This window comes from Argiope bruennichi, chromosome 8 (genome assembly GCF_947563725.1).
Source record: "Argiope bruennichi chromosome 8, qqArgBrue1.1, whole genome shotgun sequence".
Taxonomy (NCBI): Eukaryota; Metazoa; Arthropoda; class Arachnida; order Araneae; family Araneidae; genus Argiope; species Argiope bruennichi.
In genome coordinates, this window is record NC_079158.1 from 109,586,238 (window position 1) to 109,613,093 (window position 26,856).

Consider the following 26,856-nt stretch of genomic DNA (forward strand, 5'->3'; position numbering starts at 1 on the left):
ATATCAACAGTTTTTTTAAACCCACACTGTATTCTAAGTGAATGTGATTTTATTATTGTAAGAAGATTTTTTTTTTAATTCATTAGCGAATAACATTCTTTCTTGTGTAAATAGTATTACCATTAAAGAAGATTTGCAATCGATGATAATTTTGATATCTAGAAAATTGTTTCTAATTATATAGTGAACAATGAGCTATTTCGTTTTATCAACTATTTCAGCCGTGAAAACTGTGGAGTATTTAGGGGGATTAGAAGCTAAAAATATTAAATTAGAATAGTTAAAGTTAAATATTATATAATAATATTCTTTCTTTCAATTGCACATATGTTCAAATGTAATTTCTATTCAATTTTAAACGATAGGGTAGAAAACTTTAGAAGTTATTAAGAAAAGTTCAGAAAAATGAAATGATTCAAATCTATTTTTCAAAATTCCAAATTAAATCATGTTTGATTGTATTATGTTTTGATGAATGAAATATATTTACTGCCAATTCAGAGCAAAAATGCGCCACTGCAACTATTCAAAAACATGTCTTAAAACTGAACCCTGCCCAAATTTTGGACTTCATAAACGAATACTTTTATACATTTCATCATATCATTTGAGTTTCAAAGGTTTACAATATAAGTTTTTGTCGATTAAGAGCCAAATTAACTTAATTCTAAAAATAACCATAATAATAAAAAAAAATCAGTATTCTTAGAGATTTAATAAATAATGAAATTTGTATGCAAAATTAAATATTTAATTCTTGACAAGTTTCTGATAAACAGTTTACTATTATAGAACCGTCCCCTACAAATTAAATTAAATTCCTTATTACAATATAATCAATGCCAAGCCTGCGAATATATATGGATATCTAATTAAAATTAATTTAGAAAATCGCATATTTGATTAAGAATAATTTTTCTTAGGTATCTCCAATAAAATTAATCGAATGTATACAAAATATATAACTCCTTATTTTGAAATACAGTTTTCCATAATGTAAATTTCGCTTTTCTTAATAATTATAAAAAGTATATATTCTATGCTATTACCCTTTTAAAACAGAACTGCAAGAATTATACGTTCTTTTGAAAGTAATATTTTATCAGTCAAGTAGACGACTTTTATCCGGACAAAGAAATAAATATTCCCTTTCCGCGTTCACTAGAGAAGACATGCGCACTGACTGCAACTTTTCTTCCCCGTTTTATTTTCGCGCTATCTCCCCCATCTAACAATATATCGGGATGATTAATATTTGGCATTTCCTTCCGTTTTATTGGGCCATAGTGCCGAACACTAGATACTTTGTAGAAATGTTCAATAGCGTCTGCCGCACAATCGAGAACGAGGAACGAACGTCTGAATGAATAAATATATGAAAGATGGTTCACAAACTGTTCGATCGCCTTCTGAAAATCTTTTTTCAGAAAGCAGACCATTTTGCATATAACTGCTTTTCTATTGAAATCAATTCAAAATCATGTTACAAAAAGGAAAAACATCCATCTTCCCTCAAAGATTGATAAAAATAAAATGCGAGATAAATAATTCTGCTTTATGAACATGACGGTTATGGTACAAAAGTTTTCTCCGACTTTTCTTTTGTACATAGAACGTACATTGAAATGAGATGAAAGACTGGATGTATGGATTTATGTGTTATGATTCATTTCAACAAAAACCATATGCGACTTCATTCACTTAAATACATAATAATCTACAGGGTGTTTATAAAGTCCCGGACCCATTTTGATGTTTAATAACTCATAAAATAATAAAGATAGATTTAAATTAATAACATAAATGGTTAAATAGACTCAAAAAGTTTCTTGACCCTTGTCAATGAACTTCCACGTGTGCCCCCTTCGTCGCACGGAGAATATCAAGTCGATAGTCAATTTCACGCCAGGTAGCGACAAGCATGTCGGCATCCACAGAGCCATTTGCGCACATTATGGCGATTAGCAATGCCAGAAACATGAAAGGATGCTTCATCGGAGAACATTATGCTCTTCAGAAAATCAGCAGCATCTTCTATCCTCCTTAGCATATCTGTTGCAAAGGCCATCCTCCTAGGTCTATCGTTCGGTTCCAAAACTTGAACAATTTGAACTTTGTATGCATGCAGTCTTAATTTTTTCTTAATAACCTTGTACACCGTCGAAATTGGCATAGCCAATTTTGTTGCCGCTGATCTCACAGATATTCTAGGATTGTGTAAAAATGTCTCTCTGACACGCTCAACATCAAAATTACTTGTGCAAGGACGTCTGGAACGTTTCTTATCTTCGATACCTCCAATTTCTAGAAAATTCTTTTTCCACCGCAAGATGCTGTTTTTGGATGGAAGATCTTTTTGGTAAATTCTTCTGAAATTTCTCTGTGCTTGCACTATCGATTTCATTTCTATGAACCACCATAAAATCTGTGCTTTCTCTTGTGGTGTATGCATTCTCCTTAATATCCGCTCGAATAAAACATCACATACAAAAGTACTACATAGAACAAACACATCAAAAGTAAACATAACATTGCAATAGTTGCCAAAAACAAAAAGAGAGAGAAATGCAATTAATAAGCAGACAATATTTAGAAAAGTACAGATATTTAGACTGGAAAATGAAATTATCTGAAATTAACCACACGCGCAGACGATATTTACAAAAGTAAAAATATTCAAACCTGAAAAGGAAAATATATGAGTTATTCCATCAATAAATGTCATAAGTGTGTTTATATCTTTATTATTTTATGAGTTATTAAACATCAAAATGGGTCCGGGACTTTATAAACACCCTGTATATTGTATTTAGAGCATGAAGTGGAAAGTGATTTTCATACACAATTGACAACATAGAGATACTTTATTTATAGAAACACCATGTATTTATTGGTACTAATGAGGAATTCGCAATAAATTATTAGCAATAAATAAATAACATTATTTCCATTGATTCACAGTAAAAATTATCATGAACATACATATGAAAAATAAAATATTTGATTCTGTTTGCGCATTAGTATTCTAAAAAAAAAATTCAACTTAAAATTTCTAATTTTTTTTATCGTATTTCTGCTATTTCAAATCAAATTCAGAATTTATTTTCAGATTCATCATGGAGAAAAGTTTTCTGAGCAGTATGCTGAATTTTTGTTTGTCTCAACAATATAAAAATAAGATTTCAGAAATAGGTCTTACATATTTTGGCCTTTTGGAGGGAATTTTTAAAGATTAACTTCAGAATACTACATTTTAGAATTTAATTTTTATATTTCCGATTATCCAAATATATTTATTTCAAGTTTCCCTAACACATCCTGCTTTTTCTCCCTTCAAAACGTATCCCTATTATATCCAGCAACATTGCTACGATACCTTCGCGATATTGGTTGGCATTCAGAATATCGAACATCGGGAAGACATCGAACAATATATTGTGCTAATAGAGATAATAAAAATTGCAAGGTGCATAGACACTACCCTACGCTAAATTGAAAGATTTCAGTCTAAAAATTTGTCGGATCAGATACTATCATCTCACAGCGATATTGCTTGATATCGAAATATGCGGTTACATTTTATACGAATAAATTCTTTCATTATCAAGACACAAATTAATTAAACATTCGGTTCAATATTAAATGGAAGTGAACTTCAATGATTGTAAAATTAATGCCATGTTATTGGACAAAAATTTATAGGATTTTGCTTAGAGCTATTAAAAGAAAGTTCCAATAAAACATCTTCAACTTGTTTTTCGTGATGTAGCAATTTATGCAATATGAATACATAACAAACAACCAATTCATTTGAAAAGTTCTTATCTCAGTGATTAAGCGTAGTTGCGAAACAAAAATAGTATGTAGCACGTGGCATTGACAACATGAACTTGATTAAACTATTTATAGTCCTCTTTATCAAGAAGGTAGAATGGGCTACGCATTCGTAATCGAATCTCTCGTAACTCATGTAATGATGAAATAGTTGATCATAATCAGTGCCCAAGCAATATGAATGGATGAACTGCGGTTTTATCAAGGACAAAAACAAACCAGGGGGTGGTCTCTCCTTGCACGGCATTAGAGCAAAACTATCTTTTGGCATGAATTCAACATTTTTCACTGAATCTATCGTGTCTTTCACAAATTATGACGATTAATCCTTGGCAGGCGGTTAATAGTATACGAAAATTGAATTTGCTTTTTAGATGCGTTTTTCCCAACCGATTTTGAACAAAATTTTTTACATAAAGCACTTGTAATCACGTTAATTAATTTTCATGCATTTAAATCATTGCGTTTTTAAATTGTCGTATTCAGATGTTACTGATTTTACAGGCGGATAGATGGTCAACCCCTCATTGGATCTGACTTAAAATTTGATAGGTACCTGTTATTGTTGTTGTTTCTGAAGGCACTTGCCTTAAACAAGCCCGCTGATTCCGAATTCAACGATTTTTAAGCCGAGAGAGAGCGTCTCTTGTTTTAGTAGCGTCAACTAGGGTCAAGAGTACGATTTTGCAACTCACGCATCACATTCGCTTGCACAGCCCCTTTTTACAGGCGGGCACATTCACACACCACACAGATAGAACAGATGAAGAACAACCATGCCAGAGCCGTGACCCGAACCCAGGACGCCCAGATCTTCCCCAGAGCAGAAGATGCGCTACCCCTATACCAGGACGCCGGCTGATGGGTATCTACACTATAGATATTAAATATGTTTGAACCGAATATTACCCATCTTTCTTCGTTTTGTACTTATTGTATTAACTTATATTCGAACAGCAGGACAGACAGACTTCCTCTGAACGGACTTTGCTCTAAATTTGATTGAAATCTACAAATTTGATGAAAAAACTGTGTAATTTTTTTTCCCGTCCAGCTCAAAGCGTTTCGGAGTTATCTTTGTTACAGATAGACAGACAGACTGACTGACTGACGTTTTCCAAAAATGTGTTTTCCGAACTCAGGAGATCTAAAACGTGGAAAATTGTCAAAATACTCGAATTCGAATTTTTGATGATTGCATTATTTTCTCTGTGTTACCCATACGAGAAAGTAAAAACAAGAAAAGGATTATTTAAACAAATGCATAGCAAGCTATGAAACATTACAAGCTTTGTATTATCCAATTTGTATATTATACAACATATCAGCTTATAAAACTATATTTCTACTAATAATAAAGAAGAACGCATATCTATGAGCTCATATTCTACAGGCCAAAATTGGAGTAATATTGGAACTAGAACTATCAAAATTGCGTACAGGTACAAAATTGGGTAATATTCTATACTCACTGAAGATGAGGTTTTCAAAATTTTAATTAGATCTTTAATAAAAAAATTTAATCTTTTCCACAATAACTTTGGAACGTATTATTGAACCAAATGAATTTTACACAAATGTTAAAGTAAAAATTCGAAACATAAGTTTTTCAATATTGCTAATTTTTTTTACATTTTTAACAAACTTTAAAAGTATTTTAAGCATATTTTGCAACAGCACTTTTTATTGTTTTAGATATAGGATTTGATGTGGGTTGCAAAGATATTCAATGCATTTTTTTATGTGCACGTGTTCATTGCTATAATTAAAAGAAAAATGTTTAAATAATATAAAAGTCGATGAATTAAACTTAAAACATTACCACGCTACGATATTTTGGACGAAATGAGCGAATCTCCGGTAATTTTTTTTATTTTCATGTCTTACTATGATGGATCTGAATTTCATATAAATAATAAACTTTTTAATGTTGGAACGAAAGATACTAAAAAACAATTTTACACAAATGCTGAAGTTAAAATTCAATGTATTTTTTTTCAGTATCGTACCAGTTATTTTTAGAATTTTTTTTCTTTAATTTTAACAAATTTGAAAAATATTTTAAGTATATTTTACAACAGCACTTTTTATTGTTTTAGTTATAGTATTTGTATGCGGGTTGCAAAGATATTAAACACGTTTTTTTGTATGTGCATATTTTTATTGCTGTGACTAAAAGAAAAAAAATGAAATAATAAAAAAATAGATTAATTAAACCTAAAACATTATGATGTTACGATATTTTGGAAAAAAAGAGCAAATCTCCATTCAAATATTTTATTTTCATGTCTTACTATGCTGGATCTCTGTTTCAAATAAATAATTGACATTTTAGAGCAATCATTAATGTTGGGAGGAAATATACTAAAAAAATACAGAAGCTCGAAGCAATCAGAATGTAAATAAATTTTAGAAAATCGATTGGTTGTTTGAAACTTTATCATTTAGGTCAGCAATACATTTCTTTTTCTTCTAAATATCGTTTTAAATGAAATTAAACTAAACAGGAAAGGAAATTTATTTAGTGCTAATGGTTATAGATAATGTACAGGGATCAATTCTAATAAAGTTGTGTTATTATTATTATTTTTTTTAACTAAAAGAGAAGTATCAGTAATTTTTGTCTCTTTGTTTATAAATCCATTTCCACGTAACAACAAAGAAATGTTATGAGGAAATAATTTTCAGAAAACAATTCCGGGAATATGCGTGGTATAGACTAAATGATAAAATTGAGAAAAATGGTATAAGTGATAAATTCAACGATATACTTCTAAAAAATTCCCCAAAACTATGACTGTCATACAACTAAACTCATTTTTCAACGAAAACATTACCTTCATTTTACTGAAAATTGTAACACGGTAATTTTATGTTACAATATCTAAAACAGTAATTTCACAATTCCAGAATCTAAAAGAAGAAAAAAAGGAATCTCAGGGAAGAAAGTGAGAATCAAAGCATCCTGCAGAGACAGACGTTCCTCAAGGGAACAAATAAAGGGTGGGGGTGCCCCAATAAGAACGAGAAAACGTAATGCACGTGCAATTAATTGCTTAGGTAATTGCTGAGCAGAGCAGAGGGGAAGCTGCACTTAGTAGGGCCGTTACTCAACCTGTCGTCGCCTATGAAGGCACGAGCCCTAGGATTTCGTGGCCCACGCCCCTCGGCTTCCTTCTCTGGCTTCGTGTGAGGCACACAAAAAGTGTGTGCTCTATTCTAGGAGGCTGCGATGCGAAGTTGGAGGTCCAACAGGTGGCTGTGAGAAGAAATTTTTGAAGAAAAGCTTCCGCGTTTTCACAGAAATTGCAATTAGAGGCACTAGGAATCCAAAAACTGGGAAGATTGGTTGCAGTAATACGAATGATATCGGGAAGTTGCAGACATCTCAAAACAAAATTTATCATGGGAAAGAACGTTGCAGCTCAGTAGTATAGCTTTCAATAGAGAAATTTAGCATTTTTTTCAATCATTTCATGGGAAAATATTAAATGAATTTTCTACAGTCGAATTATACTTCTATTACAACATATGCGAAAACAGGGACAGATGGAAGGAAAACATTATTATAGCGGGTAGCAGTCTTTGATCTCAAATGAATAATGGAAGCTTATATTTCTGTAGGACAAACCAAAACGTTGAATATTTATAAAACAAAAACCAGTGGTCTCTCCGAACTTTTTTCAACCGATTTCTAATAAGAGTGTTATTTCCCCGTATTAAATTTTGATTCTTGGGCAAGGTCATGAACTCCACTATGCCCGTATCTTTATTTTCACAGATGTGTGATTCATAATACAGTAAAGAAAATCGGCACTTGTTTATTAATTATATATCATTAGCCGACAATAATTATGAAAGATCGATATTAGGTGTAAATACTGCATTGAACGTAAATTCTTTGGCGATTAATCGCTGACATAGACACCAGGAAAGTTGAGGATGTATTTTCGACTATTTAGATAAACTGAAACCAAAATTTGACATAGAATTATGATTGCAGTCTTAAGATCCGTACCAAATTTCATCTTATTACATCATTGTATTTTTTTGCAATCGCGTTTATATGCATAAAAAAAACAGACCGACAGATAGTCGACTATTGACAGATTTAGTTTCAAATTTGCTATGGATCTATACTTTAAGTGTTAAATCTGTGTACCAAATTTTATCCATCTGGATATTTTGTTTTCGAAGTTATCGAGTTCACTAATAATCGCACAACCGGACAGACAGACATTCTCTGAATGGATTTCATTTAAAATTCGATAGAATTTGATGAATATGGTCACAAAATCGTATACCAAAATTTATTTATCCACCCCAAGGCCTCTTTAACTTTTACGGTGTTGACAGACCGACTAACATAATTCCAAAAATGTATTTTTCGGACTCTGGGTAGTTAAAATGTGGAGAGTCGTCAAAATCTCGAGTTCTAATTTTCTGACGATTACAGTACTTCTTCTTTGTATGCATCGTGTAAGAGAAAGTACTTCTTCTTTGTATGCATCGTGTAAGAGAAAGTACTTCTTCTTTGTATGCATCGTGTAAGAGAAAGTACTTCTTCTTTGTATGCATCGTGTAAGAGAAAGTACTTCTTCTTTGTATGCATCGTGTACGAGAAAGTACTTCTTCTTTGTATGCATCGTGTAAGAGAAAGTACTTCTTCTTTGTATGCATCGTGTACGAGAAAGTACTTCTTCTTTGTATGCATCGTGTAAGAGAAAGTACTTCTTCTTTGTATGCATCGTGTAAGAGAAAGTACTTCTTCTTTGTATGCATCGTGTAAGAGAAAGTACTTCTTCTTTGTATGCATCGTGTAAGAGAAAGTACTTCTTCTTTGTATGCATCGTGTAAGAGAAAGTACTTCTTCTTTGTATGCATCGTGTAAGAGAAAGTACTTCTTCTTTGTATGCATCGTGTACGAGAAAGTACTTCTTCTTTGTATGCATCGTGTAAGAGAAAGTACTTCTTCTTTGTATGCATCGTGTAAGAGAAAGTACTTCTTCTTTGTATGCATCGTGTAAGAGAAAGTACTTCTTCTTTGTATGCATCGTGTAAGAGAAAGTACTTCTTCTTTGTATGCATCGTGTAAGAGAAAGTACTTCTTCTTTGTATGCATCGTGTAAGAGAAAGTACTTCTTCTTTGTATGCATCGTGTACGAGAAAGTACTTCTTCTTTGTATGCATCGTGTAAGAGAAAGTACTTCTTCTTTGTATGCATCGTGTAAGAGAAAGTACTTCTTCTTTGTATGCATCGTGTAAGAGAAAGTACTTCTTCTTTGTATGCATCGTGTAAGAGAAAGTACTTCTTCTTTGTATGCATCGTGTAAGAGAAAGTACTTCTTCTTTGTATGCATCGTGTAAGAGAAAGTACTTCTTCTTTGTATGCATCGTGTAAGAGAAAGTACTTCTTCTTTGTATGCATCGTGTAAGAGAAAGTACTTCTTCTTTGTATGCATCGTGTAAGAGAAAGTACTTCTTCTTTGTATGCATCGTGTAAGAGAAAGTACTTCTTCTTTGTATGCATCGTGTAAGAGAAAGTACTTCTTCTTTGTATGCATCGTGTAAGAGAAAGTACTTCTTCTTTGTATGCATCGTGTAAGAGAAAGTACTTCTTCTTTGTATGCATCGTGTAAGAGAAAGTACTTCTTCTTTGTATGCATCGTGTAAGAGAAAGTACTTCTTCTTTGTATGCATCGTGTAAGAGAAAGTACTTCTTCTTTGTATGCATCGTGTAAGAGAAAGTACTTCTTCTTTGTATGCATCGTGTACGAGAAAGTAAACTACAGAAATAAATTAATACAAAAAATAATAAAATAAAACACAGAAACGTATCCAGAAGAGAACCGTTAGTGAGGTTCTCATTATTACATCATTTCATCGCAATCCCGATTTTTTTGTAATTGAATATGACGCACATGGCGCGATGCTCCGATTATATTCGTTTTCTCCTTCTAAAATTGACTAATTTTTCCTTCAGTCAATAGATCCCTGTCTTTATTAAATGAAAAATTCTATCCTCATTTGATGAAGGAACAAAAGACATATTATCTGGTACTAATTGAAGTGATGAACAAGGGAAATGTGATCACATTATTAGCAAAACATCGTGTGCTCCATTGAAAAACTAGAGCATCAAATCACTAGTGAAAAATCATTTAATGGAATGATTCGATTTAGAACGCTACATTTAATACTCATAAACAATCAACATGTCAGAAGACGAATAAAGAATTTTTTTTAATTAAACGCCTCCTTGCAAGCATAAAAGTATAAAATAAGAGGCATACTAATAGTACTCAATATTTTTATCACTTTTATGAAAAATGCTAAATTATAAAAGTTATTTTTTTACTATGTAGTAATTTGCTATTTTAGAAACTTTAAAATTATTATTAAATTGCTATGTTTAAAGGATTTTACATTTGTAGTATTAAATGTGCAATAGCAAAGTTATTCATTGAAATTTCAATTATGAGTCTTTCTATTTATACGCTATTTTATGTCAGCATTTTGAAAGACGTATCAACGATTTTTTTAAACTGGATATCATCTTGTGTATCAATAATCATTATGAAATAAAAATTTTGATGTGTGGCATAAAAATTATATTTAATAAAATCTTGCAGGGAGAATGTTTAAGTAAAAGCTTAGTTGAAACAAGAGGATCATATAAAACTTCCTGAAAAGAAAGACTTGTATATATAAATAGCATTTTCAAAACACGCGTTCGCTGAACATGATTTCAAGTGCTTCGCCTCATTGAAAAAAGTGAAGCTGTTTTCGGGACACAACACGGAGTGAAAAAGATTTTATATAAATGCATAAAATTAATATTCTCGATTTTTTTCTATTACTTTAAAACTTCGACGTAAAATTAGATATTCTTAGCAAATGAATAAAAAAAATCCTCATATGCATGCCTTTAAAGATGAGATAATAATTTCCTTCTTTAAAACAGTTAACTTTTTAATTGAAACAAAATACATTACCCTATTTAGCTTTTTAATTAATTTTCATAGAATTGCTTAATTAATCTTTTCTGAAATCCGTTTGGCCTATTTTCATTTTGACCTTTAATCATTTTGGCTTAAAACATTTTTCAAAGAATTGACTGAGGATCATGATCAAGATTAAAGCGTCTCAGATTTCTTCAGAATAATAATGATAAAAAAAATGTAAGTCCTCTTAATAAGTACAATATGAACTCGTCAAGCAATTCAATGAAAAACTTAAATTTCGTTTAGTTTTGTTTTAATAAAGAATTTAAAACGAAACACAGTTCCTTAAGTTTTATTACAGTCATATACAGTTCGTTTAATTTTAATACAGTTCATTTAGTTTTATTATCTTATCATCATATGATGATGAGGTAATTTCTGTGTCATACAAGCATTATATTTAATGCTGTACAAGAACGGCTTCTTTTAAACAAAAATGATGAGCTTTTGAGATCCTTCGCTTTAATTGGAATTTGGAATACAAATAACCGCAAAAGCAACTAAATGTTGTTATAAAAACTCATATCTTCTTTGGGAAAACTTAAAAATAACATTAAAAAATTTCATGAACATACTTATCTTGTGATCACAAATTTATATTAATATGAAACCACTTAGAAATATGTTTTGCCATCTAAAATTTAAATTAAGGTAAAATCCTTAGGTTAATTTGTATCGTCTATTTTCCTTGACATACAGAGAAAAAAAAATCTCAAATGGATCTGAAAATAATGTTTTATAAAAAAAATTATCAGTTGATAATTTCACAAAACATACAGGGTGTTCCAGAATTATCTTTACAACTTCAAAAATTCTTAACTTCGAAAATAAACAAGATATTTATATTCTGTCTTTTACATGTATTACTGCAACTAATAAAGTTTTTTTTCAATAGGTTGAACAGTTATAAGTGAAGATGTGGACACCACAACAGAAAGCTCAATGCGTGTCATGGTTCATAGAGACGAAATCAGATACACAAGTTCAACTGAACTTCAGGACAAAATTCCAAAGAGACCCACCAGCCAGACCCTCCATCCGTGCATGGCACACAAGCTTCATGAGCAGTATTGCATAAACGTGGAGCCGGACGACCCAGCACAAGTCCAGAAAATGTGGAGCGAATACGGCAAACATTCCAGCACAATCCGAAAACTTCAATTCGTCAGGCTTCAAGGCAACTCCAAATGCCTACAACCACAATCCACAGGGTTCTTCATAAACAGTTGCGTCTGTATGCCTATAAGGTACAGTTGCTGCACGCACTGTTACCAACAGATCGATCAAAACGTGTGGAATTTGCCGTAGACATGTTACAACGTATTCAGCATGATGAAGATTTCTTGAAAAAGGTGTGTTTCAGTGATGAGGCCACGTTCCATGCGTCTGGTACAATAAACCGCCACAACGTACGAATTTGGGGTTCCGAAACCCCACATGCAGTAGTCGAGCTTCAACGAGACAGCCCAAAGGTTAATGTGTGATGTGGGCTTATGCACAACCATTGGTCCTTTCTTTTTCATAGAAACCACAGTTACTGGCTGTGTGTACCTGGATATGCTTCAAAACTTTGCTCTTCCTCAGTTGGAAGAATTACAGCCGATTGTTTACTTCCAACAGAATGGTGCACCACCACACTGGTTGACAACAGTTCGGGAACACCTCAATGAAACTTTTCCCAACCGATGGATTGGACGGGGTGGGCCAATTCCATGGCTACATGGACATAACACCCCTCGACTTCTTCTTGTGGGGTTATTTAAAGGACATTGTTTACCGGACACCGGTTAATGACATTGATGACTTGAAACGCCGCATTACACAAGCTTTTAGTATAATCACAGGCGACATGTTACAGCGTACCTGGCTTAAAATTGATTACAGACTGGAAGTTGCTTAGGGCCACCAATGGTGCGCATGTTGAAGTGTACTAAAAAAAAAATTTATTAGTTGCAGTAATACATGCAAAAGACAGAATATAAATATCTTGTTTATTTTCAAAGTTATGAATTTTTGAAGTTGTAAAGATAATTCTGGAACACCCTGTATAATCAAAACGGTTAGCAGTTAAAATAGCGTTACTTGGGTAACATCATGCAATTGAAAATATGGCGAATAAACGTTTTAATTGTTTATACTTCATCGAAGTACATTGCCTTTAATTTCATATAATCATTTTCATAATGAATTTAAATAAAAAACTGTGTATAATTAAGAAATTTCCAGCGTTAAAAAAGTTAGATGAATTATTTTCAACAATTTTCTATCAAGCCATTTTCTATTTATGGAAAAAATTATTCTGAGCAAATAACAATTACTCTAGTTAATATTTCACACAAAAATATTTTAGGTCATATTTTAAATTTTTCTTTCGAATTACGATTTTTATCTTCAAAAATTTAATGTGTTATTTTTTTTATTTGAATTGTAATTTTTTCTTCATTTTCTATAGCATTTAAGGGATTCTTAACTAAATACTTTCGTTCCTTGTTAACATGCAAATTTTTGTAATTTAAAAAACAAATCCCAGAGAATAGGAATTGTCTGCAGAGGTGAAAAACCATAAGAATAGCCAATGAGGAAATACAGAAAATAGATAAAAATTTTGAAGGATATTGAAAGAAATCTTACATATCCGACAATACTTTCTTAATCCAGCATTAATTAACGAGCATGCTTGTTAATTAATGCTGTTTCCATTAATAGATAGGAACCTGGTCCTTCCCATCCAGTTTGTTCATTCATAGCAGCGATAAAAGTTTTTTTCTTTCTTTTTTTTTTAATTTTTCGTATGTGAAGTTTATTTAAAGGAAATATTGTACTTAAAAAAATTTCACGTTGAAATTCAGACGATTCTTCACATTTTGAACACTCTGAAATCGATAAAAACATTTTTTGAAATTTGTTCCAGTCCATTTTGTAGCTGAAAATGATAATTAAAAAAAACAATCATCTAAATGTGTAGTATTTGGTATACTTGCTTCCTGATTGTAAACATGAATTGTTACCGACTTTCAGCTTTGCAGAATAGGGAACTGCCTAAGGAACTGGATAGAAAGGAAAAGAGTCGCAGCTGGTTGATCCATTGATGTTAATAGTTGCCAAATAAAAAAATTTGTAACAAACAGAAATTCAGTGAATTATAATATTATTAATTCAGTGAATTATAATATTATTAATTCAGTGAATTATAATATAGTGAATTCAGTGAATTATTATTCAGTGAATTCAGTTAATTATTATTCAGTAAATTATAATATTATTAATTCAGTGAATTCAGTGAATTATTATTCAGTGAATTCAGTTAATTATTATTCAGTGAATTCAGTTAATTATTATTCAGTGAATTCAGTTAATTATTATTGAGTGAATTCAGTGAATTATTATTCAGTGAATTATAATATATTAGAATATTATTAACATTCTGCCAAGTGTAACTGCCCAGGTTCCTAACAATTATCACGAAAGTTTTAGAAGTTCCGTTTAGAAGTAAGTTGCAGTACCCAGAAATGATAAAGAATGTTAGTTATAACAGTATTTATAAACAACGGGCATCTACTTACTAAATGTTGTATACAAACATAGATACCATGTAATTGTAAATCACAATAAGTAGCTCTACTAATATAAAAATGAAAGCGTGTTTCTGTGTGTATTGGTGTTCAATAATCCAGATCGCTTGGCCTTCAGTTACCAAATCTGACATATGCATACTTTAGAAGATTGGACTGTGCACCACGATGCGATTTTCTTTTGAAGTTTTTAATGGAATTTTAATTAAGCTGAATTATGCTATTTTTCATGATAATTTACAAAAATATCATTGCACAAAAATAAGTTTTACAGAATTTCAAAATTCAACGAATTATCTATCTATTGATATTAATTTATGAATCGTGCAATTTTTTAAAAAAATATATTTATTGGAATAATAGATTGCAGCAATATGCAAATTTCTGACAATAGATCATAGGGTTGAGTTGAAATTCAAACTTCTTTCATCATTTTATCAAATACTTAATCGTGATTTTTTTCCTCCGCTGAAAACTAAAAAAAGTACATTCTGTTTAATAACTATATATCTTACATTAGTTTACAATTATATAGTTTAATAAAAAAAAGTGAAATTACAGTACTACGAAATTTAAAAGATAGATTAACCAGATATATAAGTTCATAATAGCGCTATGATGTTGTGGAATTGTCTCAATAGAAAGATTCATATACACAATAAGCAGAAGACGAATAAGACAATTAAATTAACAATGTTTTAATCTCATTCAATTCGGTGGAATCATGGATATGAAGTTACATCTAAACGATTTATCTGAAATCAAATTTTACATTATTCATGGCGAATCAACTGCTCGTCAAAAACGGCTCATATTTTTAAAAAAACCCATTAAAATAAAATAATTGACCTAAAATAAATAAAATGTTGATTATAAGTTAAATGTATGTTGAAATGGGTATCTAAACTGCCCATTTTACTAAACGAGAAATCTCATAATGAAGGTTACACCAAGGACAACTAAATGTCTCAATCCGCCTAATTAAATTTTGTATCGTATCAATGAAAGAGAAGAAGTACTAATTTAAAAGATGCATTCGGCATTTTTAAATCAATATAGCATGAAACCACAACAAAGAGGAATGCTTAAATGCTTACTAAGCCATGAATGAAAATAGTATACACATTCTTAATTATTGCACTTATTTTCTCTATGCGCTGATATTCATGCTCAAATAAGTGTTTCACCTATTTTTAAAAAATGACTTCTGTTACTGGTTGTTGCCATTCCGTCTATGAGAATGATTAATAATTATATTTTTGTTTCGCTACATTTTAAGCAATTTCAACAAAAATGTGTCGCAAATCAATCAAATATTGACAATACAGGATAAAAATTTTGAGAACTTATAGATGGCGTAAAATTTTCTACCTCAAAATAATTTCCAAGTTTAAAATATTCTACGTAAAATAATTTCCAGAATACCAGAAGAAATCAAATTTGTGATTTAAAAGACAACAGTATTAAAAAAAAAAAAATAACAATGGTAAAAGAAGCTTTGGATGGATTTAGAATGAAGATTTTGATTTGTTGGCAATTTTTATTGATGTTAATAGTAAGGTTGCATACCCCACGGGCAACCGTTTTTAGTGGCATCTTTATTTGGGAGAAAATAAAAGAGTTTAAAGGGAGGAGTGTTGCAACCAAATAAAGACGCTATTTACATCCTTGAATTTGTGATTTTCTTTCATTAAATGTTATTATTATTCTTTCTTTTCCTTCTTTTTCATTTTAGAAAATAAATTTGAAATTATAAGCAATTTCTTTCGTTTCTTGATTTTAATTTTGAGATAAATCTTATTATTTTGCCTAATCATGACGTTGCGTAATCACAGTTGTTGTGATTATAGCTTTCTGCTAGTTTTTTAAGCCGCAATCCATCTTGATTACTCAACAATTTCAATTCAAATTACGTAATTTCCCAACTTCTGTGCCAAAAAGTGCCAAGAATGTCAATACAAAATATTTTATCTTTAGAAGCAAATTTAATCATTCTTTTATGAGCAAATTGTTTTGTTAAAACAACCTTGGAATCTCCTAAGATTAAAAGAGTTAAGGAACGGTTTTTTTAAATTTAATTTTATCATTATTCTATTTTTAACTTTCCATCTTAGAGCAATAACAACATTTGAAATTATAGGTATTTGCTTTCACTCGTTTCCTTGTTTTGATTTCAATATAAAAATCATCTTGTTGCGTCATTGATCACTTGATGGTTTCGCGCCTAAACTGGCAGGCGAAAATTCGACGGTGACATGGTAAAACGTACCGCTCACATTCATGCATATTTTTATCTGTTTTATGTTTGTCCAATAATATTTTGCCCTGTATTCTTAATAAATATGTGTCAAATATTAATGCTGTTCGTTACCGTTCCCACATTTTCAGGGGCTTGGCCCCATCTCGCGAATACCCCTAGTAAATTTCGCTAAATTGCCGAAAAATTTGTGAACCTTAATACAAAAATTTATTTTAATACACGTTAAATTGACATCAAAAGACGAGTGTTTGTTTCAGAAGATACAATATTCATTAGTGCAGATTCTTGCTGGACTTTTTTGCATGTTTTTGATCGATATAACTCGACGTGAAATATACTTTCAAGGAGCGTGGATTTATCAATTTACTTCGTGTTCCTATGCGACTACGTTGACAACACAAACTGGCTGCTTTAAATTAGGAACATCATCATGTTCAACATTTCTGGATTAAAGTGGAACATTGTATTCAAATATTAATGCTGGTCGTTGACTTCCCCCAAATAAATATGACTTTATGCAATCAAAATAGTCTAGACTGAAGATTTCTCACTGTCTTTTTAAGTCACATTAATCTCAAATAAATAAGAATTTCAGTTCAAATAAAATAATATCACAATTTATAACCAAAAACTGTATCAATATTTTCAATATACGATTCCTTAGTTTAAGTCTCAGATGAAATTTTTTTTGTATGAGCAAATCTTTTTATTAAAACAGCCTTGGACTCAACCTCCCTAAGGTTAAACTATTCACACAGAAAAACTTATATACACCCACGCAGGCATTAAAAACTGCATGTCAATATTTCTTGAAGCATTAAAACCCTTCGACTGTTTCCCGCACCCTGTAATGAAAATTCCAGTCGCTCACAGCGAGAGAGTACACACAAAAACAGCTTCCTTCACAGCGGTAAAAAAAAAAAAACATGAGGAAACGCAACAACCGAAAAAAAAACTTGTTGTTATCAACAGAGGATGCTTTCTCTGGCGATAATGTGGCCGGAGTGAATTCTCATCAAGCCAAATTAAAGCGTAACACAGGGCCTGTCCATTGCAATTAGAAGAAGAGTCACTGGGTACGATTGGCGAGGGACTGGGAACGACTTCATTTGGCACGAGTTTCCTCATTCTGGCTGCCTCAGGTATGGTAATTGGCACAAAATCTGATGCGAGAGAGGTTTTTCCGATGAAGCGTGCTTGTTGGGCGTCGCTCCAAATGAATTAAACATCAGACAATGACAGCCGACATCCAAAACAACCGCTTGCCGATCTGTCAGGTTCGTTTTCGGTTTATGGTTTGCGCTTCACAGAGCACATACAGAGTTTTTTTCCCATCAGTAATTTGATTTGTGAGACTAAACGAATATATCGAAAGGCGTTCTCTCATGAATGCCGTGCCCTCGTTTTTTAAAGACATGATGCGTCAATAACTTTGACTTTTCCCATTTTTTTTCTGAGGTCGTTTTAGATTCTATGAGTGAGTTCCTTATATGGCATATAAATTATCATTTTAAGAGTAAATACCATGTCACAATGTTATCCGATTAATGAAAGGATAGATGGAGTGTAGTAAACAGGTTCGATTTGGCAAGTTTAACTTAGATCGATCAACATATTCCGAAGTATTGTTAACTTTAAAAGACGAAACTTTATAAAAAATTATAGAAGACGTATGTAAGAAGAATTTTGTATTTTCATCCTGACAAGTTATTATGCAATATTCGAAAAGTCGAATCAACATTCATCCCGAAATTGGTGAATAGAGAAACGAACTTCAATTCTGTGCTTATTCAACAAGTTGAAAAAATTTAACAGACATTTTTCCTGAACTTTTAACATAAATATCTACTTAATAAATGCAATCTTAATTAAATAGGCATAATATTAAATTTTGAAGCAACTTTATTTCCATTTTGTTGAGACATTCTTTTAATGTCTTACTGAATGCAGAATAATGTACTATTTTCCAATTATTATTTGATCTTTTTTGAATATAAGAGAAAAATTGAGAACTAACAAAAACATCTTTTAACATGTAGTTATTTCTTAATTATTTCATGCATTTTTATAATAAGAAACCCAAGTTTAGCTTTTAAAAGATAATGGCAGATCTTATAATTCCTATATTTCACATTTTCTAGATTAACAAACATTAGCATTAATTAAATACTACATGAATATTTATTTATATCTGTTAATCTTTGTAAATAATGGTAACAAAACATGTAGAGGAAGGAAAATCCAATTATAGTGAAAAGAAATACTTTTACAAAATGCTGCATCTATAATCCTACACTTTCACATAAAATAATAGTTACAGTAAGAAAGATCATTTCAAAATGGTTGAATTTTTAATAATATTATTTTTTTAAATTAACAAACATTTAAATAATAAAATGAGTCCAAACAGATATCTAATTATGTATTCTAACATGCCAGAATGGTTTATTTTGTCTCATTAATATTTTTAATACTGCAGAAGTATATTATTTCCATGATAAACTCATTAGAAATCCAAAATTTAGTAGGGATAAAAATGTTACGAAATAAATAAAGAAATGAATTTTATAATTATTTAACCTTATGATGGCATGTAATGTGTTCTTTTTAAATATATTTCATATTTATAAATATACTCGATGAAGAAGTTATTCCCAAAAAGAGCAAAAATGCTTTTAATCGATATGAAATTTTCAAGAATTTCCAATGAAAATTAACAAATTAAATAAATAATAATAAATTCTCGTCACTAAAAGAACTCAATTTATAGCTTTGCATCGAAAATAAATCACCAAAAAATTGAAATTGCACAAAACACAGACATCAAAACAGATAAAATATATTTTCCAATGACTTAGGAATAACAATTAATTCTTCGCTTAAAAAAATTATTGCGATGCAAAATTTGAATAGTAATTTATTACCATATTTTTATATAAGATCCACGGGCAAGAGAAAAATCACTTTAACTCGTAAACAAACTTTCTTCTTCAGTTACCTCTTAAAAAGCCATTTTATGCCTTTTTCGGAATAAAACAAGATAAATCTATCATAAATTTTCCTTTTCGAACAAATTTCGTAGAAAAGAAGCTGTAAAAACGATGATATTGTAACTTAAGAACAGATCTTTCATAAACATAAGAGCGCCGAAAGATCTTAGTATATAATTTCCCACTTTATGGAATATTTTTACGACAAAACGCATTTTCGTTTTTCATCTAAAGTTGCTCGTGCTATCCAGTTTTATAATGCCCATGAAATTCTATTATATTGACATTATTAATGCATTCTTGCGGAAATGATTTCTTTCAAATGATTTTGAAACAGCTGGGAGCCATAAATTATAAAACATATTTTAATAAGAGAATTTTTGAAAGATAAGAGAGAGTTTTGTAAGATAAAAATTTTTGTAAGGTTTAATAAGAGAATTTTAGTCAGAAATTTAATAAGAGATTTTTGTAAGTATCTTAACACACGTCTTTATTTATTACTTAAAAGACTGACTATTATATATCTTTTTAGAATTTTGAGTTGCAATAGAAATGTTATAAACATATGTCGGGATTCTTTTCTATTTATTTTTCTTTTTCCTGCCGAAGCAATACTAAAAATATTTTTTCTACAAACCTCATAATAATAAATAGTGACCAATAATTAGAATGACACAATCAATTATCGTCTCTCTAAATTCCGCACCACACCAACGGAAAGACGTTTGACTCTCGAAAATAGATTTAGTGTGCAAGCCCAAATGCATGGTGGATCTTTAATGGAGGAATTTCGGGACCGAGGCCTTGCTACCTGATCATAATGACCCCTAACATTTCCCCGGCAATAATGACATTACATTCTAATAACTTTTTACCGAAACTGGAATCTTTAATATAAGAGCGACACGATTTTCTTGAACTATGTAATTGAAAATGAAGCAAAAATGAGACGCATATAGATTTGTTTTCGTGTTCATAATTGTATTAAAAAAATTTTAATTAAAAATGATATTAAAGAAATTTCTCCAGGCTAAAACTAAAGCCAACTATCTTCGTTTCAAATAATTACTGTTTTAAGAAACATAAATCTGTAGCAATTAAATTTGTACGCAACTATCCTGAATTCACATATTTATAGTTTTTTTTCTCCCTTAGAGTGATATTTGTTGAATTTGTGTTTTTTTTTTTTTTTTTTTTTTTTTTTTATCGCTTCCTGTACAAGTTACATTTTCAATATTATTGAATGTATTTGTAATGACCAGCATTATTATTTACAAAAATCCTACAATTAAAGTTGACAAATATATCGCAAAAATAGTGATAAAAAACAGAAATCTTTTGAAAAATGTGTTTTGATAACTTTAATAATCTTAAATTATTAATAAAATTTTACTTGAATGAATTGTGTTAGAAGTTTAACGCTTAATAAAAATAAATATTTTTAAAAAATCTATGGAAATCATTAAAAAGTTTATTTTATAAACAGCCCTGCATTCTATTTTTGATTTATTTATTTTATCAACAGAATTTTCATATTCGTCTGAAGTCGTAGTTTAAAGTATGTTTTTGGAGGGTGTGAATCATCGATAATATTACTCCATTCAATGCTATAAAACGTTTTTTAAACAAATCGCATCTTTAGACCCCTATCGCTTACCTAAGAGGTCTGAACCCTTTCAAGAGGGCTTTTTCGGCCATCTGTCGGCTAGAAGAAGAATCTGCTTACCTTGCGGTATTGCGGATGGCTCAAGAGCACTTTTGGTGGCTGAAGTGCTCTTCAGTGAATATCCGTTCATCTTGTAGTAGTCCTTAGAGGTCACTCGGTTCCAGGGGGCCAAGGATGAGTCGCTGGTTCTGGGGGACGTAGGGGCCCCGGAATAGATGGGAGAGAACGAAGGCCTGCCGTCGTAGCTCTTCATAGGTGGATAGGAAGTGGAGTGCTGAAAAAGAAAGGGAAGTTAGTAAATTTAAAGGATGGACCAGGAAAATATAGAAAATTCACTTACTGAAATGTTATTTTCGTAATCTGATTTCGAAAATGAACGTGTATTTTTTACATCATTTGCATATATTTCATAAAAAAACGTTCCTCTCTTTCATAATGCATAATGGTGACCATCTATAATCATGTGATAATCGTCAAATGCGACATTCCAATTTAATTTTGAAATTCAAAGCGCAGTTTCAAGTAGTTAAAATAGACTGAATGTTACAGCAAAGTGTAAGACAACTTTCAATTACATAATATACGAATTTACGCTTATTGTAATGATTATATCATTTAAATCTACTATAGAAATGCAAAATCTACTATACTATGCAAAATTTGCATCGAACAGTTAAACAGACAGAAAAGAAAGTGAGATAATAAAAACATGCTAAAAATATAAAATTTTAGATAGGTAAATGCGGCAAAAGCTGTTTACTTTCCATATTAAATACCGATTTTTACCAATTCAATCACTAAAATTTTATCTTAGTTGAAATAGTTCAGATACAATAAATGGAAATTTCCTTTCAAATCTTTCACATAACTGTCGCAAAACGATTCATTTAGATGAATTTTTGTTATTTTATAACTTAGGAAGACAAAATTTGAAATCGTTTGCTTTTTACTTTTTCAAATAAAGATTGTTATAAAAAGAAAAACGTCAATCATCAAAAATTTTGATCTTGAGATTTTATTGAAGTTCTATGGTATATATGGAAGGCGACGAAAATCTGTCTGCTCGTCTCTCGGTTTGAGAATCAGGATGATAACTAAAAAAAAGAAAAAAGTACGAACTAGATAGGTTAAATTTAGCATCATGTCTTTACTTAAAATTCCTTATTTTCTTTTAATTCAATTCTTTGTTTTGCATCAGTTTCGAACCTAATTATTTATCTTTTTATACATTGACAATGTATAAAATAATGTATTATATTGTTACAATAAATTATGTTAAAGTATTTTTATCCTCATTGTGCATATAAATACTTTAAGGACTCTATCTAAAAGGAAAATATACGATAATAATACGCTTCCACGTTTTCAAACATATTGGTGAAGTTATTTTCTAATTAAATAAGGCATTTATTTGCCTTTCAAAATAAATAAAATCTATAACAGGTATTAAAGGCTTTGCCTGGATATTACTTCGCATTTTCAGCCCTTAAAATAAAAACGTGATACATTGGTGGTAATAAAAATTTAAAATTAGTATGCCTGCTTTAAGAAAATTTTTCATTGATTTAACATGATTGAAGCAAAGTTCACACATGAGTCACATGATTGAAGCAAAAATAAAAAGGAAAAAAAGAAACTAATATCGATATCTTAATTGCCATTTTTGGGCGTGGAAGGTCATGTACACATTTTACTGACCTAGGACAAAAACATGCAAATCGAATTCAAACCTTTTCCCCAATTTCCTTTTCCAATTAAATGCTCATTGAATTTTCGAGCATGGAAAAGAAACTAATGGTGTCAAAGGGTTTTATGTAATAACGAGCACTTTCACAGAGAAACTCGATTACCATGAAACTAAATAGAAATAAGACATGAATGCACACACCACCTGCAGAGCAGGAATTCACGTCTCGTTAAAGTGTTCCAATGGGGTGGGCGGAAAAGTTGGAACGACAAACGAGATCGATGAATGGGCATGTTGAAATTGCAAATGATGGATTTGATGAACCTTCCAACTGTGAAATATGAGAGGGGTTACGCAAGACGTCGGGGTCACCAAACTTTATTCAGCAGATAGTAAGGTCCAACTAGTCATTAGGGGAGATGTAATTATTGATCAAATATCCCAGGGACCATTTGTCTCCATCGTTACTATTACACCAAAGACGGCAGTGACAATATTTCCTTTAGTAACTTGTTATTATATTTGTCTGGATTGCTAAAGGAATTCTGGAGATCTTTCTGGCAGACGTTTTTCTGAGTATCACAATATGATTTATGACAGAAATTTTTCATATGAAAACAAAAAAACTTTCAGAGTAAATCGTTAAAGCTTTTCATGCACAAAATCTCAATTTCTTATCCAGAAAATTTTATAAAATGTTTCAATTTATTTTCAGCAACCCGCAATTAGCAATTCAAATAAGTCAGTTTCGAATTAATATATATAGTTTAATCTTTCATTTTACAATTAGAATGATTTATAAATGATTATTGTGCACGATTTTTTTTCTGACTCTGTTACCAAACGGTTGCTCAGATTAATTGTTCTCACATATTCAACTTTTGAACCACATAAATACGAAACAAAATAATATGTACCGTTGAAGCGCCACTTTATTTTGAACATTTGTTTAAATTCTTTTATAAAAATTGTACCAGTCAAAATAATACAATACACTATTGATATGTGTGATAAACGAGAATATAAGTAGAATATGTACCATTGAAGCGCCACTTTATTTTGAGCATTCTTTTAAATTCTTTTATAAAAACTGAACCAGCCAAAATAATGCAATGCACCAATGATGCATGAGATAGATAAGAATCTGGACTTAAATTATTTTACAAATTATGACATATATGATCGAAATAACATTGTTATTCTACTAGTTATGTTTTATGTGATATATTCTAAAACACTTCATGAAATTATAGTTTGGTAACTTGATTATCCTTAATTATCTTAAAAATTAACTAAAATTTTAGCTTAAATATATATTGTAGTGATTGGATTTTGAAGCGTTAGGAAATAAACGTTCATAGATGGCGCTAGACCACTAGCGCGAGTGTAATTAAAAGAGTGATATCATTCGAGTGTTTACTCTTGGAGGAGAAGGAGTTACTGAGCAGAGTAACTCGAACGGATCTGCAATAAATTTATTAAGTTTTTTATTTGCCTATTTTTTGAAAGCACTCACGAACCAGCCACGACATATATAACAAAAACAAATGAAATAAAAGTATAGAAAATAAGATTTCAGATTCATTGTATTCTTCAAAAAATAAATTTCGACCCTATTTCCATTTGAATCTTCGCCTACCAGTTTCTTTTTTCAACTGAAAAAAATATGCAAAATAAAAGAACTGCCTAAGATATAAAATTGTAGCTGTTCGGGAATATATAGAAATATAATGACCACCAAATTTTCGAAAATGCAGAAGATTATTATTATATTTTGACGAGATTAAGTTTTTCTTTCTCTAAATAAATGAATTGAACATACTACTATATAAATTCATACAGCGTTCTCATCAGTGAATAAATCGTAACTGTAAAATTTAATAACATGATGTAAATATTTGTTAGACAAGATCGATGAGTTAAACAATTTTCAAGAGAGTTTCCTTTATTAAAAGAAAAAGAAACTAAGAGAAAAATAATAATTTGGGCTAAGTTATGCAACTGAAACCCAATTTTAAAATACTTCAAAATATATTCACGTTCGTGAAAAATAACAAAAAAATTGAATGATGCATTTTTTAATCAAAACTTGTTACTAGTTTATAGTTAATGTAATCTATTACGCAAAGGAATATGGAAAATTGAATTATAGATTACAAATTGTCCAAATATATAATGGTTCATCGAACATTCATAAAACGGTATTCAATATCAAATTGCAAAACTGTGTCCAATTAGTATTTTTCATCATATATCAGTTCGTTTAATTATAAGCTTGGTTCTGGGAAAAGGAAAGATTGTAACAACTTTCCATCAATGGTTTCCTAGAAAATAGCCTCAAAAATTCCTAAAACGTTTTCGATCTTCATAGAATTCTTTCTCCAAATGTAACTACAGCTAAGTATTTCATAAAAGAATAAGAAAGTGGAGGTTAAATTTCTTCTTTTCAACTATATTGCGGTTTTTCTTTGCTCTTCTTTTTTCTTTTTTGAATTATTATATACAGTAGCCTAGCTTAGTTTCAGCAGACAAGCCGGCCTATTTAAGTGTGATGTGACTAATGTTTTTCTAAGAATAAACGGAAAGATGAGTGGATTACTTTTAAGAATCAACGGTAAAAATAGAGAATCACCTCTTTTTTATCATTAGTTGCATTTATAGATGCTTTATCTAAGAATTTTTAAAAAGCAATAATAAAAACAAATTCCTACGAGATTCCCCATATAAGAGATTGCTATTAATGTACATTAGCAGAAAAGTTTAAGATAGCAGACTCATTAATAATTATTTTCTAATAAATAAATAAAAGTAATAAAAGATATAATTGAATGTACAAGAACATGCAGTCGTGAATTTCATCGCCCAAATTGTCTTTTCTGTTAAACTTCTATTATCTCAAATTGAATTTCTTTTAAGTCATGATTATTTTGTGAAGAAAATAGATGCATATGATTCGGTTTTTGCACTTCAAGCTTTAAAAAAAAGCTAATTCTATCAGTTTTGCTTTGAGTCTCGAAACAACACAAAGGTAAAATTTTGAAAACTTGTTGTTATTGTCACACAACTTCTTGGATCAGGTTTTGGCAACAAGAAAATTTGTTTTGTACTGTAAAAATCTGGGAATATTTCATGAGTGATTTTCATCTGTACTCCTTCTGATAGGACATGAAAGCTTGAGGAGTATAATCTCGGTTTATTTTCCATCCTCGTCCGTTCGGCCATTAATTTAATTGGCTTTATATGTTGTCTGAAAATACACTACGTATCGTTAAAACGGAAAAACAAATATTTTGTCTAGGTAAAATAACTTATTTTTTGAGCTTGGTACACTACTATTATAGTATACTAGTATTTAATATATAATATACTTGTATTTAATTATACAACAGTACAGTATTTAAAACCTTTTTCGTCTGTTTAATTCATTGCTGCTTGAAATAAAACAGTAAACACATCTGCTTTATTTTTTCAATATTTTTTTGTCAAATGATGCTACCTATTGCTTTCTTGGTATTCTAAGTGATGAAGAAAATATTCAACGCGTGTTAGTGCAGAGATGCTACTCACACTCGGCTTTGATATAAAGTCCATTTCTGCAAAGATTGGTTCATTTTCCACAATCACGATAATGGATTATAGGAGTTCGTCCTCATTCGATATTTCTAAAATATTGTATTTGTTTAACTAATCACGCAGAGTTCCGCCGTCAATATTTTCACATTCATCTCCACTTCTAAAATATCCAACACTGTATGTTTTGCTTCACAAGTGCTGTTTTAAAAAAATCAAGAAGTTCTTCATCACTTACTAGTATTATTTCCGACAAAATTTTTTAATGGAATT

General features: G+C 30.6%; 1 protein-coding gene across 1 annotated transcript in view; it reads right to left on the bottom strand.

The window, feature by feature from the left end:
• LOC129981878 (uncharacterized) overlaps positions 1-26,856 on the bottom strand; it is a 175,114-nt gene that overhangs the window by 29,496 nt on the left and 118,762 nt on the right. The window contains exon 2 of the mRNA XM_056092917.1: positions 21,387-21,600. Within this exon, the coding sequence (XP_055948892.1) occupies positions 21,387-21,600 (214 nt within the window). The remainder of the gene's footprint in view (positions 1-21,386; positions 21,601-26,856) is intronic.